Source organism: Camelus dromedarius, chromosome 24 (genome assembly GCF_036321535.1).
Source record: "Camelus dromedarius isolate mCamDro1 chromosome 24, mCamDro1.pat, whole genome shotgun sequence".
Classification (NCBI taxonomy): domain Eukaryota; kingdom Metazoa; phylum Chordata; class Mammalia; order Artiodactyla; family Camelidae; genus Camelus; species Camelus dromedarius.
This window is the reverse complement of record NC_087459.1, coordinates 21420480-21434033: the sequence shown is the minus strand read 5'-3', so window position 1 is coordinate 21434033 and position 13554 is coordinate 21420480. Positions and strand designations below refer to the sequence as shown.

At 48.7% G+C, this 13554-nt stretch overlaps 1 protein-coding gene across 4 annotated transcripts in view; it reads right to left on the bottom strand.

Annotated features, from left to right (window-relative positions):
- Positions 1 to 101: 101 nt before the first annotated feature.
- The window catches only part of PRR14 (proline rich 14), a 26916-nt gene continuing 13463 nt past the window's right edge, over positions 102 to 13554 (bottom strand). The window contains exons 1-12 of one of the 4 annotated variants that reach the window (XM_031432891.2): positions 4959 to 5305; positions 4099 to 4170; positions 3806 to 3974; positions 3099 to 3193; positions 2837 to 3026; positions 2510 to 2553; positions 2202 to 2311; positions 1310 to 1898; positions 1111 to 1180; positions 938 to 1029; positions 587 to 658; positions 102 to 497 (exon numbers count right to left, since the gene is read on the bottom strand). In XM_031432891.2, coding sequence (XP_031288751.1) covers positions 218 to 497; positions 587 to 658; positions 938 to 1029; positions 1111 to 1180; positions 1310 to 1898; positions 2202 to 2311; positions 2510 to 2553; positions 2837 to 3026; positions 3099 to 3193; positions 3806 to 3974; positions 4099 to 4121 — 1734 coding nt within the window. In that variant the 5' untranslated portion in view covers positions 4122 to 4170; positions 4959 to 5305 and the 3' untranslated portion in view covers positions 102 to 217. Of the gene's footprint in view, positions 498 to 586; positions 659 to 937; positions 1030 to 1110; positions 1181 to 1309; positions 1899 to 2201; positions 2312 to 2509; positions 2554 to 2836; positions 3027 to 3098; positions 3194 to 3805; positions 3975 to 4098; positions 4171 to 4958; positions 5306 to 13554 lie in introns of those variants that run through there. The other 3 variants (XM_064478559.1, XM_064478558.1, XM_031432892.2) reach the window with 3 other exon arrangements.

Sequence of the window (13554 nt, the reverse complement as noted above, 5' to 3'; positions counted from 1 at the left end):
CGCCTCCGTATTTCTAACCCTTAACATCTTTCCAGGTACCTCTCCAATTTCCCAGTCTTTGGGGACCAAATTACTGCCAATTAATTTCAAACTCAGAGATATTCAGAAGAATCAGAAACATATCGAAAACTTTACTAGAAATATAGAGAAAATATATAACTGCCTCAGAGACTTCCCCTCCCTCCCGGATGGTTGGAGAGACAAACAGATGGAGCTTCTAAGTCCGATGGGGCCGCTCTCGATCCCCTTCCTCCTCCTCCAGGAGCAAGGCATCCAGCTCCTGCAGTCGCTGCTGCAGCAGGGGTCCTACATCTGGGTTGGGGGCCAGGTTGGGAGTAAGGGTCCGGCCAGCTGCAGCCCGGGCCCCACGAGATGGCCGCCGGGATCGAGGAAGGCTGCTGTCCCGAAATTCTACAGTTCGCCGGAGCTTCCTCGAGCTAGTGAAAATCAGAGTCCCGTTGCGCTCCCGGGGTTCCTCGAAGATGGTCTCAAAAGTCCTGGACCAGGCAGGGAGGAGTGCTGGTTACCAGCATGCCCCCTGGTTCCAGGCTTCCCTCTGTCACCCCTAAGCCTTCAAGTTTCTCACCTCCTGGTTGTAGGTGACTGGTAATTCTTGTTGGTATAAATTTCTTCCAAGCTGAACTCCTTCTTGTTCAACCTGTGAGCAAAAAGCAGAGGCCACTGAGAAACCTGTGGCTAGTAGGCCTGGAGAAGGGATAAGCAAGGCCTGGCCTTTATTTCAGTTTCCAGGACATGCCAGGAGCCCAGAGTGCTGCCTGAGGCAGATAGATGGTTCTAAGCACAAACCACATCCAGACCAAAGTGACTCCTCCAAGCTGGACTGTGCTCCAGGAGGAGAGGAGACAAAGCTACACTCAGGGGATCTAAACTCACACCTGTTTGGCCAAGGCAGCTCCATGCACAATGAGCCTCTCACCTGATTGGTCGAGGCAGCCCCATTGGTGTAAGGTTTAGTTGAGAACGGGCTGGTGTCCTACGTATTCGGAATCGAGAAACCTTTCCCATGGTCTGCAAAAAATGCGGCAGAGGGTAAAACTGCAGCATGGGCTTAACTCCCCCTTGTCTCCTCTCCCTCATCTGCACTCCTACCTTGGTCTCAGGGTCTGAAAGCTCCTGGTCCTCTGAGGCCCTTGGCTCCTTCCTCTTGGTTGAGCTCAACCTACAGAGAAGGTCAAAGCTCAGGGCCAAACAACATCCATAGCAACATCCCCATCTGGACACTAGGGAAGGAGGCTGGGCCCAGACTGCAGCCAGAACTTTAATAAGGAGGGTTTATTGAGAGCACTACCTGGGTTCTGCAGGTTCAGAGAAGGAAGAAGTGGATGCAGTAGACGAGCAAGATGTGACGAGGGGAGGAGAGCCTCCCACTCCTCCAAGAGGGAACACCTCTTTCCGGAGACAGGGTCGAGGGGGTGGCGGGGCTTGGGCCATCTCTCCACCACCTACAGTGTGCCGCCGTGGCCGTGACCAGCTTGGGAGGGGTGGAGCAGGGGGCCAGCTGCAGGTATCTGGGCCAGGGGGCCCCAGATCAGGACAGGAGTGACTTCGGCCCAGAGAGGGCTTAGGGAGAGGTGCTGGGGGATTGCGGTCTTGGACCCGCCATTGGCGAATAGGGGGCCGGGGACTGACAGTTGCAGTGCCCTTGGCAGCCCCAGACTGCTCAGCCTCTGAGATGGCAATCTTCAACTCCAACTTCATGGGGGGTGATGGGGGTGGGGGCTGTGGGACTTTGTTGGGTGTGAGGAAGATGTCGGCAAAGCTCTCCAGCTTGGAGCGGACGGAATGGAAGAGGGGGGCCAAGCCCCAGGGACTGAGGCGGGGGCGTAAAAGGCTGGACGGCGGTGGGGTCGATGGGGGCTCCAGAACTGGATCTGGGGCTGAGGAAAGGAGAGGGTCAGGTGGGTATTCCTCAGCTGCGAGTGTTTAAGTCCTACTTCAGTAGCCTTAGCCCCGTCCCCAAACACTAATCTTTGCCCACAGAAGAATAAGCCCACCCTTAAAATACCAAGCCCTAAATTTAGAAGTTAAACTTCAGAGGCCTCTGAAGTCTCAACCCCATCTTTACACACCAATTTCTTCCCTGGGAGGGGGTTAAGCCCCATCACCACCTCTGCACCTGACACTTCTAAGCTCAGCTAGAGTTTTCCAGAACCCCACGTCTCATCCGTCTGAGTCCTTACCTGGTGGTGGGCTCTTTGGAGGGTCTGCAGACAGAGCAGATGGCTGGAATGGGGGTTCCAGGTCCTTGGACGGAGGCTTTGGTTGGTGAACCATCATCATGGGCTCAGCTCTGGGGTGAAGGGGCAAGTTAAAGGCTGAGGAACTTCCAGATTCAGATCCTACCTGAGCCAGCACCTCCCTTGTCTCTTAAGGCTACTGAAGGTGCTACAAGGAATGGCTGGACAAAATTCTGATGCCCCTAGCTCTCACTGCCTGGATAATGGCTGTTGCCTGGACATCTTGATAATCCCTTCCCCAGCCCTCTCACCTTCTTGCTGGGATGATGAAGTTGGAAGTCTCATCAGCAAAGCCCTGGATATAAACAGGGGATGTTTGTGGGGAGGCAGGGAAGCCCCTTGTGGCCTCCTTAGCTCCCCACGGCCTGACACTCTCGGTCTCCAGATGTCTGCCTAGGTTCACACTAAAGACTTTTTCATCTAGGTCTTTGCTCAGGCAGTGTCTTCCACCTAAAACACTGTCCTCCTTGCTCTGAGCAAAATCCATCCCAGACTCAGCCCTCCTACCCATCTTCTATCCCCACTGGAGTGCCTGTCCCCAGCTGAACCCCTGACATCTTTCCCTGATGTTCCCATACCTCAGCTGGGGCTCTGGAGCTGGCAATGTCTTCTAGCATCACCACCAGAGTGGGCTGGGGGGTCTGGGCCACCTTTTGTGAAGGGCCCTCCTTTGAGCCAGGCGTTGTCCTTGATCGCCGCCTCAGTGTGGAAGGGGGCTGATGGACACGGCTCAAGGGCTCTCGGCATAAGTGTAGTGCGTCAGGAGGCCTAGAGAGGGGACAGGAAGATCAGTGGGGCTCAGCTATGTTCCCAGCTTACCCCTGTTCCTGCCATGCTCACCTAGCCTGTGAGGCAGGTGACTGGCTGTGGACAGAATCCTGATGGTTGCTGTGGTGCCGTGGGGTGGAGATTTCCTTTTGGGGTACCAGGGGGACCTAGGAGAAGAGAAGGTGTCAAGAGTAAGGTGATAGAATGGGGTTGGACTGGACATGGTCTCCTGTGCCTAACAGTGCCCTATGCCACAAAAATGACAGAAATTGTGTTTAGAATTCATTCAAGATCCCCAAAGAAGTCAATTGAACTGAACTAAAGCCAGATACTATGGTGTTCTGAGCTGCTGTTGTGGGACCTGCGAAATGTCACCCAGGCATTTGTAAAAATCAAAAGGAGAGGGTGACCTGGAGTGAGTCACTGCCCTCTTTGGGGCCTCAGTTTTTCTAATCTGTGCAATGGAGCCAAAGACCTCAGCCTCCTTCTCAAGGGCTGCCTAGTTAGGCTGGGAAGAAAGCAGAAGGGTTTCTCATACTTAAGAGTTGTAGGGATGTGGTTTCAGCCCAACAGAGTTGGAAGTGGGGAATGGGCACCTGAAGCTCTGTCCAATTCCAAGTTGGAATAAGTGAGAGGCAAGCAAAACTCTAGCATTAGGGAGGCTGCCTGATGGACGAGTGTGAGAATGAGTTGTCTCAGTTATTCACTACTAATTTTATCTGATTTTAGTGCTGAGGGGACCTGAGGGAGAAGGGGGCCTCTCAGTTCAAGGGGCTCACCATGTGGGCAGCCATGACATCTTCCAGGACCACGGCCAGGACCCGCCGAGAGGCTTTTTCCAAGGGCGAAGGGGCCCCAAGGGACTGCAGCCTCGGCCGTTTCGGGCTCCTGGCTCCCCATAATGCTCGAGCCAGGGGCTGGCGGCACAGATGCTGCCGGCCAGACGGGCTGGAGAATGAGAGAAGCAGAGGACGGTTGCCTGAGCCTGTCGTTGGCTCTGTGGTTTCCCCGGTACCGCCGCCAGGCTCCCCGCTTCCCGGGTTCAAGACAGGCGGGCGGGGTGCGCTCTCACCTGGAGTCCCCGGGCAAGTCCATGGGGGAAGCGGCGGCTCCGGGGAGTCCCTGGGGGATCCCAGGCTCCAGCCTGGGGTGAGGGGGGAGCGGGGGAGCGGGGAGTAAGGGCCAGCCCCTCCCCTGGGGCTCCGCCCTTCATGGTCCGCCCGCGGCTCCCGGTAGCCCACTGGCCGGAGCCCTGGCGCGGAAAGGCTCCCCCTCCTGGCCGCCGGGAGCGGGTGTCTTCCCGCTGCCACCGCCGCGATCAGCGGATCACTCGCGCCCTGCCTGGGCCGCAAGAACCTGGATTGCAGCGGCCCCAGTTCTCTCACGGCCCGAGCCTCCTGGGGCCTTTGTCCCTTCAGATTCCACCCTGAGATTTCCCCGGGATCAGCTGGGATCCCGGTCCTCCGAGTCTCAGTTTCCGCTGGATCCCTCTGCAATCCTCATCCACTCCCAGCGAGTGGCCGAGGACTCCGAAGCATTATTTCCACATGCCGACGGTCCCCACCTCCAACCAGATCCCCTACATGGGATCCCCACGGAAAGAATCCTACAGCGCGGTTCCTCCAATCAGAAGCCGCGCGAGGATCCTCCTCTCCCTGTGAGCCTCGGCTCCGCAAAGCTCCACTCAGACAGAAGCGGCCCGAGCTTGAGCATCACGAACTTAGTCCGGATCCCCGGGGATCCACTGTGAAGCAGATACCCCCTTCACTCCAATCCCGGGAGGTCCCGCCCACAGACCCCCTCCCTCCGCCCTCCGCGGATCCCCGCCCAGCGCTCTCCCCAGACCAGGACCAGATGGTTCAAAAGTTTCCTTCCCTCCCTCCTCCCGCCCTCTCTCCAGCCTCTCGGTGCCCTCCCCCGCGCGCCGCTCACCGCCGCCTCCCGCGGATCCCGGGTCTTCGACGGCTCCCACCTCCGGCTCCTTTAAAACTAGCCTTACCCAGCACTGCCCAACCGCCAAGGGCCTTCTTTTCGGAGCCGTTGAGCACCGCCCAATCGCCGGTCCCCGTCTTCCGGGGTAGTGAGAAACTAAGTGAAGCCGCCTGGTGGCCATCACCGCTAAGGGCAATAAGCCAAATTGGGCAGCGCCGCCATTATAGTTGAAGGCAGAAAGCGCTGTCCTCGGTGAACCGAATTGGGCCGGACGACGTCATCTTCTCAGGCCAGTGCGTGGCCGAAGACTATGCCAACCTTCTTGAAACTTCGAGGCAACTGTCCTGAAGCTAGGGTCCCGCCACGTTTTTTAAGGGCGTCTTCCGGTTCTTTCGTTCTTAGGCCAATAAACGTGAACTGAGTGCTAACGATATGTGAAATTCCCCGTTTCCTAGAGAGGCCCCACTGAGGCCGGTTCCAGTACCAACCTCGGCTCCTACGTTGCAGGGGAGGGTTTGGCAGGGGCCAGAGATTAGGACTGGTGCCGCCTTCGGCTCCTTTGCTCGTGCAGTGTACTGGAAAGACTGGGCTGAACCACAGTGGGGAGGAGGTCGAGGCATTGACCTTCACTTCACCCGAGTATTGTGCACCTCTTTCTGGAGCAGAGGTTTCTGCGTCCCGCGAAGAGGGTTGGCTCAGTATAGAGGCGTCAGTGCTGGAGGCCAGTAACCGCCTTGGCGTGTTCTGTGGGGTCCGGCCGCCTTCCTCTCTGTTTCAGGCTCCCGTGAGCCTTCTTTCAAAAGGGGCCTGGCTGATGGGGTGTGTAAATAGTCTTAAGTCGTAAGGGATCGGGGATGAAATACCGCTGTTTAGAGGGGCTGCATCATGGAACTTTTATAACAGGAGCCTGCTGTTTGTTGGAAGGTAGCGGACATGTACTGGCTTCTTGCACTGCGAAGGGGCCCTCAATGCCTAACCAAAGCCCATGCCTCCACTAGTTCTCCTTCCCCAGGATTCCCTGGTCCAAACTAGTACTTATTTTCTTGTTAGTACAGGAGAGCCTGAAGCCTAGAAGACTGGGTCTGAAATGAAGTTGCAGAGCGACTTAGCCAGCCCAGCATAATTATCTTATGGGACTGAGTGATAAGAGTAATGACACAGAAAGGATAATATGGAAAGAGCAGCAGGGGTAAGAGTTGGCATGGAAAGTGAAGACTCCCCACCTCTGTAACCAAAGATTCATCCAGATAGGTCTGTAAGGACTACAGCGACTTCCTTTGTGGTACAAGGCCTGCTGGGTCCTCTGGAAATCCATGAAACTTCTGGTGTGAGCAGGCAGCAGCTCTTGGAGCAAGTGGTGTTCTCCCTCCCCCTGGATCAGGGCTGGCTACTGGCGCCTGAGGATGTTCCCTGTTGATGATGCTTCCAACTGTGAATGCTGGGAGATCCCTCTCAACTTTCGTGAGTTGAGGCCCCCTGTAGGCTCTCACTTTCCTGCTTAAACACACAAGTGTTTCCCAGACCCCAGGGCAATGAAAACCTTTCAAAGGCAGCGCTCGCCTGATCAGTTTTGATTCTCTAAGTCTCCTGAAGAAATCAGTGCCCAGGGTAAAGGAGGTAACCTAAAGAAAGGCCCTGGCCCAGAATCTGGCAGAAAGGACCCAGCCCTATGACCCAAGCTGGGGGCACTGAAGTTCATCAAATAGAGTAGGATAGACTGTGGTGTCTTGGCCCTCAGCCCAGACCAGCAATGATGAGCACTTATGCCCTCATGGTCTTGCCTCTGCCCTCTTTGTGACTACCATTTCAGCAACTCTTACCTTATCCACCACCTGTATACAAATCCCAGGACACGGCCAATGTATGCTGATCCAGTGGCAAGAGGCCCCGCACAGCCTCCAGTGGGGCAGGTGATGTAATTGGCACATTAGTGTATTTATTCTTCAGAAACTCCAGACCCCTTTAGACTCTGGGTCTCTCACCTGCTTAACTGTTCCTGGCCTTATTGGTCTTATCTGTAAAATGGGAATGGTAAACCCTGTCATGCCTTTCTCAAAATAGACTGAGATCAAGTGAAAAGGCACATCTGAATGTGCCTGATAAGTAACTTAAGTCTCGGGCTATAGGTAAAAAGAGGATGATTAAAAACTGCCTCTTTTTCAGAGTGCCCTATCCCTTCTGGTCCTCAAGCCAGCTGCTCTGCTCAGTATCTTTCTCTGCAGAAGCCTCTAGCCTGAGATCTAGATTCACCATGGTGGACTGGATTGGTTTCTGGCTGCAGGGTGTTGAGATGGGAGGCATGGTCCGTTATAGCCCTTTGCCAAGAACCAACCCTGAGAAGTGATAAGAAGTCTCGGGTTTGGGTTGCCGCTCTGGTTCACATCAGCCATTCACAAAATTTCAATGCCTATGTGCCATGCTGTGGGAACAGACAAGTGCCTGATCCTGGGAGTTTGGAGTTTGTATCCCTGTATACAAGATTGCCATTGACTCTACCACTTCCCTGAGCCTCAGCCTCCTCCACTGTGAAGTACTTAGTCCAGCCAGATGCCAGCACATTCCTGCCCTATTTAATTGCCCTGGTGAGGAGCCTTCAAGACCACCTCTAGGGTGGGGCTCTTCCACTCAGGTCAGCTACTTGAGCTATTGGGTAGAATTACTATTTATCTGAAGAAGCTAGTCCTGCCCATGGTCTAACTCCTTCTCTTCCCCAGTCTAAGAGAACCACCTGCCACCACTTCTATCTTTGTCCTTTCTGAGGTGGAGTAGGATAGGCAGGTGTCAAGTTTGGAGGAACCAAATGGTAAAGTGATAGGCTTTATGGTGAGGATGTCAAGGGACGGGAGAAGGTTGGGAGGACTGGAGAGAGAGCCAAGAAGGGTGAAGGGAGCTGCCTATTAATATCTGAAACAGTGGTATGTCACTGTGCCAGTTATTAGTTTATTACCTCTCAGAAAAAATTCATTCTTTTTGCCTGCTCTGTGAAAACGGATCTGGGCCCTTTAAATATTTTTTTTCTTTGCCAGCTAGCATCGTATTAAGTTTTGTCAGTAGAGAGCTGCGGAGAGATTGCAGGAAGAAAGGGCTTTGCTTCCTGGTTTCCATGCAGCCTGTTGGCAGGCTGCTGTGCTGCATAGTGGCCAGCAACACCCAGTGGCCAGCAGCTTTCCCTGGTACGCCCCTTGGACAGTTTTGTAGGGCAGTGCCTCTGGTGAGACACCTTACCATGAACAGTTTCCCCTGGCACCTTAGAGGGAAGATTTCCAGCAAGTTCCAGGGGATGGATTTCTAGCAAGCTCCACCAAAGTGGTACTCCACTGACTTCTGTGTTCTCTCCAAAAAGTCCTGGGACTCAACCCCCCTGGGGGGCACAGGCAGAGGCTCTTTCTTGGGTGCTGTATCTCCAGCTGAGGGCTAGTGGCTGCTCTTGTATCTGTGATTCCTGCAAACTTTAGAATTCTCTTTACTTCTGACTGTTTGTAGTGGGCAGAATTGTGTCCCTCTAAAAGATGTGCTCAAGTCCTAACCCCTAGTTCTGGTGACTGCGACCTTATTTGGAAACAGTCTTTGCAGATATAATCAATGAGGTCATGCTGGATTCAGGTGGGCCCCAATCCAGTGACTGGTGTCCTTGTAAGAAGGAAATTTGGACCCAGACACATGGAAAGGAGGCAATGTGCTGACACACAGGGAAACACACAGGAAGAATGCCGTGTAGCCACAAAGGCAGAGATTAGCGTGATGCATCTACAAACCAACGAATGCCAGAGGTTGCCAGCAACCACCAGAAGCTAGGAGAGGCAAGAAAAGATTCTACCTAGGGTCTTGAAGGGAGTGTGGTCCTGCTGATGCCTTGATTTCAGATTTCTAGTCTCCAGAACTACGAAAGCATAGATTTGTATTGTCCTAATACACTCAGTTTGTGGTAATTTGCCGTGGTGGCCCTAGGATACTAATACACAATCCAATCCCTTCTTTCTCCAATTCCCTTTTATAGTTGATAATTCTTTTACATAAATTTCTCCGTGTTCAAATTGCTATGTGGTTTCTCTCAATTGGACTCAGACTTATACCATCATCAACAAAAATACTAGTGTTTTACCACTAAAGTGCTAAATCTGAATCTCAAAAGTTCCTATTGCAGTTAGCATGCAGATATTTCAGACAGTAGGCCATTTTTGAGAAAGGTTTAAAATCTTCATTGCATGTAAATTGGTGCAGCCACTATGGAAAACAGTATGGAGGTTCCTTACAAAACTAAAAATAGAATTACTATATGATCCAGTAATCCCACTCCTGGGCATATATGCAGAGGAAACTCTCATTCAGAAAGATACATGCACCCTAGTGTTCATAGCAGCACTATTTACAAAAGGCAAGACATGGAAGTAACCTATGTCTGTTGACAGATGACTGGATAAAGAAGATGTGGATAAAGAAGATATATATACATACACACACATACACTGGAATACTATTCAGTCATAGAAAAAAATAAAATAATGCCATTTGCAGCAACACAGATGAACCTAGAGATGATCATTCTAAGTGAAGTAAGTCAGAAAGAGAAAAACAAATACCATATGATATCATTTACATGTGGAATCTAAAATATGATATAAATGAACTTGCTTATGAAACAGAAACAGATTCATAGACATAGAAAACAAACTTACAGTTACCAAAGAGGAAAGGGATGGGAGAGGTATAAATTGGAAGTTTGGGATTAGCAGATACAAACTAGTGTATATAAAATAGATAAACAACAAGACCCTACTATATAGCACAGGAAACTATATTCAATATTCTGTAATGAACCATAATGAAAAAGAATAGGAAAAGGAGTACATGAACAACCAAATCACTTTGCTGTACATCAGACACTAACACAATGTTGTAAATCAACTACACTTCAATTAAAAAAAAAATTGAAGACATATTTCTTAAATGCATTTTGAATGCTCCCATCACACCTGAGGAAAAAATAAAAAATGAGAGCAGACAGTGTGTGTGAGGACAGCTGGCTCGACTGAAGTGGAAGAAGTTGGGCTGAGTAGCTGCCACGTTGTCTAAAGGCAATTCCTGGCATCCTCTGATTTCAGATGGAGGCCAGATCCAGATAGCACTCAGAGAACAAGTCCAGGTAGAGGATTCTGGAGATGACCGTACCTGATGTTATAGGCGGGGAAGGCAGAGAGACAGTCGAATCAGTGGCAATGCTAGGAAGGGAGGTCCCTGACACACACAGAAAACAGATCCACCCGGCTATGACCTTTCCCCCAGAGAAAAAGGCCTATACCTGGGAGGCAAGGGCCCTGGTTGGTCAAGAAGGCTCTAAATATGGGATGATGTGTCCATTTATTTGTTCAACACATTTTTTGAACGCCAACCTCATGCCAGACACAAAAAAGGCTATGGTGAGCCAAACAGTGTGCGTCCTTGTCTGTAGAGAGACAAGTAAACAGGTTGGTGTGTAGCGAGATAAATGCTCAACTCAGTTTATATACAGGTTCCCAAAAGAGCATGTAAACAGAGCCAGAGAAGACGTCTCAGAGACAATAATGAGTCATCTGAGAACTGAAGGAAAAGGGGTGGGGGGGAAACTGTGCAGGGGTCATCACAACTGTGCAAAGGACCAGAGGGCAAAACTCAGGAGGCTGCAAATAATCGGGGTGTCAGCCTCTCAGAACTAATGTATGCCTTTTAGAATATGCTGAATGCTCCTCTTACTATGATGAAATACAGGAGTAGAGAAATAAACCCTCTATAGTCCTACTTTTTGAAAATCAGTATAACCCTTACTATAATTTAAAGGACAAATAAAGTCACTGATTTAAAAATAGGTAGGTATCCCATGGTATCCTCTACATAACTTAGAATAAAAATTACAACTACAGCCAACAATCTGAATGAATTTTAGAAGCAAAAGGAGTCAGGTATAAAAAAGTGTTTATATATATACTGATTCCATTTTTATTACATTCAAAAAGAGGCACAACTACTCTATCATGTTAGAAATTGGATTAGTGGTTATCTCTGGGAGGGGTAGTGACTGGAGGATGTATGAGGTGAGTCTAGGGTGCTGGAAATGTTTTGGTTTCTGGATCTGGGTACTGGTTGCGTGGGTGTATTCATTTTATGAAAATTCATTGAGCTTACACTTAAGATTTGTGCACTCTTGTGTATTAGATTATTCTTTAAATTTTAAAAGATAATGTATATCTCAATAGGTAAATGCTTGGCTAGGGCTTTGCCGAAGGATTTAGTGAAGCAGTATATGGAAATGTGCTTGCACCTTCATATAGGATTTCTATGAATATGGCAGCTACATACTCAGGCTGTCAAGATGGGTTGTATTCATTCAAATTCAAGTGTGGCCCTTCTGTGCGATGATTTTCCAAAATGGCCAACAATTCTTAGCAAAGTTCCAAACAACAAAATACAATCTTCCCTCAATTTATACAGGACTTTCTGAAAAAGTCAGGATTAAAACTGTACTTGCAAGTTTGTGCTTGTATATACAATAAATTCAGGTTCTGTAATCACATAATTACAAACCTGTTTTCACCTACATGAATGTCCATGGGGCATTTTGAAAATGGTGGAAGGCAAGGGACAGCTTTTCACTGAACAGGACTGTCTGGTACTGAGCAAGAAAATTGGTATCTCTGGGTCCATCTGTTAAATGGAAGGATCCCTTATCTGTATTTATTAGAAATTGTCCATTCTCTCAGAAATTGACACATTGTAACTGACTACTTCAATGAAAAAAAACTGTCCATTCTCCCACTTTGGAATGCAAGCTTTTTTTTTCACTCATAACTGTAAATGTCCTGTTTTAAGCTAACACAGATTTTTAAAAACTGAAGTATAGTTGATTAACAATGTTAATTTCTGGTGTACAGCAAGGTGATTCAGCTATACATATATACATATATTCTTTTTCATATTCTTTTCCATTATTACAGGATATTGAATAAAGTTCCCTGTGCTATACAGTAGGATCTTGCTGTTTACTATCTTATATATAGTAGTTTGTATCTGCTAATTCCAAACTCCTGATTTATCCCTCCCCACCCCCCCTTTTCCCTTTGGTAACCATAAGTTTTTTATATCTGTGAGTCTGTTTCATAAACAAGCTCATTTGTGTCATATTTTAGATTCCACATATAGGTGATATCATATGGTATTTGTTTTTCTCTTTCTGACTTACCTCACTCAGTATGATCATCTCTAGGTCCATCTATGCTGCTGAAAATGGCATGATTCATTCTTTTTTATGGCTGAGTAGTATGGAATGTAAGCTCCCTAAGGAGAGGAACTTCGCCTGTTTTTTCACAGATTTATCCTAAGCTACCAGGACATAATAGCCTCGGAACTGGCAGGGAAAAGCCATGAGCAGGAAGGACTTAGGTAATGGGATATCAGGTCTGATATGCTAGTAACAGGAGTGAAATGTAGTCGAATATTCAACTAAAATATCTAGAGAAAGTAAAAAACTCTCGGCTCAACCACCATGTGAAAATATTCAGCAGCCAGTTACACATCCAGACCTAGAGGAAGATTTCTCAACCACAACACTATTAGTATTTCGAGCCAGAGAAGTCTTTGTTGTGAGGGGCTGTCCTGTGCCTTGCAGGATGTTCGGTGGAAGCATTGCTAGCCTCTACCCACTAGATGTCAGTAGCGCACAAACATCCCTTCCCTGGGACCCTCCCTCCCCCTACCCTAACCCTTGACAACTAAAAAATGCCTGTAGACATTACTGAACGTCCCCAGGGGAAGGAGGCATCACCCCAAGCCCAGTTCGGGATCACTGGTCTAGAGGATGACAATCAAAACCAAGGGAAATAAGTTGGATGCCTGAACCTTAGGAAAATGTACTTTAAAAATGCGGAATGTAATAAAGAAGACAGAAAGAAGAACCAAAATACAAAACCAGCAAAACAAAAAGGGATTCAGAAGCCAATGGAAGAAAGTGGCAGAGTGGTTTAACGAGGAGGTTGGCAGGACTTGGAGAATTTTTTTTTAGCCGAACAGTGGGACAAAAGCCTGGTCGGAGTGGATTTGTGTGTGCACGTGCACACAAATGTGTCCTAGGTGGGATAGGTGAGGAAAATAGATGCAGTCCACTGGCAATCAAGCAAATATAGACCAATAATATCAAAGGCAGTAGAGAAGGAGTCAAAGGAGAGGATGAGGATCCACGAAAAATGAGAAATGAGGGAGCAGTTGCACCCTACTGAGTTCTTCTGTTGCTGGTTCCTTAACTTAGCAGTGTTAACACTGATGAGTCTTACTGGACTGAGCTTGAGCGCCATCATTTGGAAAGAAATGATCAGCCTCAAGGGGTTATTTTAAGGAATGTCTGTTGTGTACATTATACATATGCTATGTCTTTACCTCTGGATAGTATTATCACAATTAAATTTATAAAAGAGCTCTATTTAATTGACTTGAAAGTAAGCACTTACAAATCAGATATTTTTAAATAGAAACTAACCCAAATTAATTTCAAGTTCACATGACCTAGGAGACAATATTCAGCATTAAAGGTTAAGTTTGTTGGTTTGATTAATATAGACATGTCTTACTT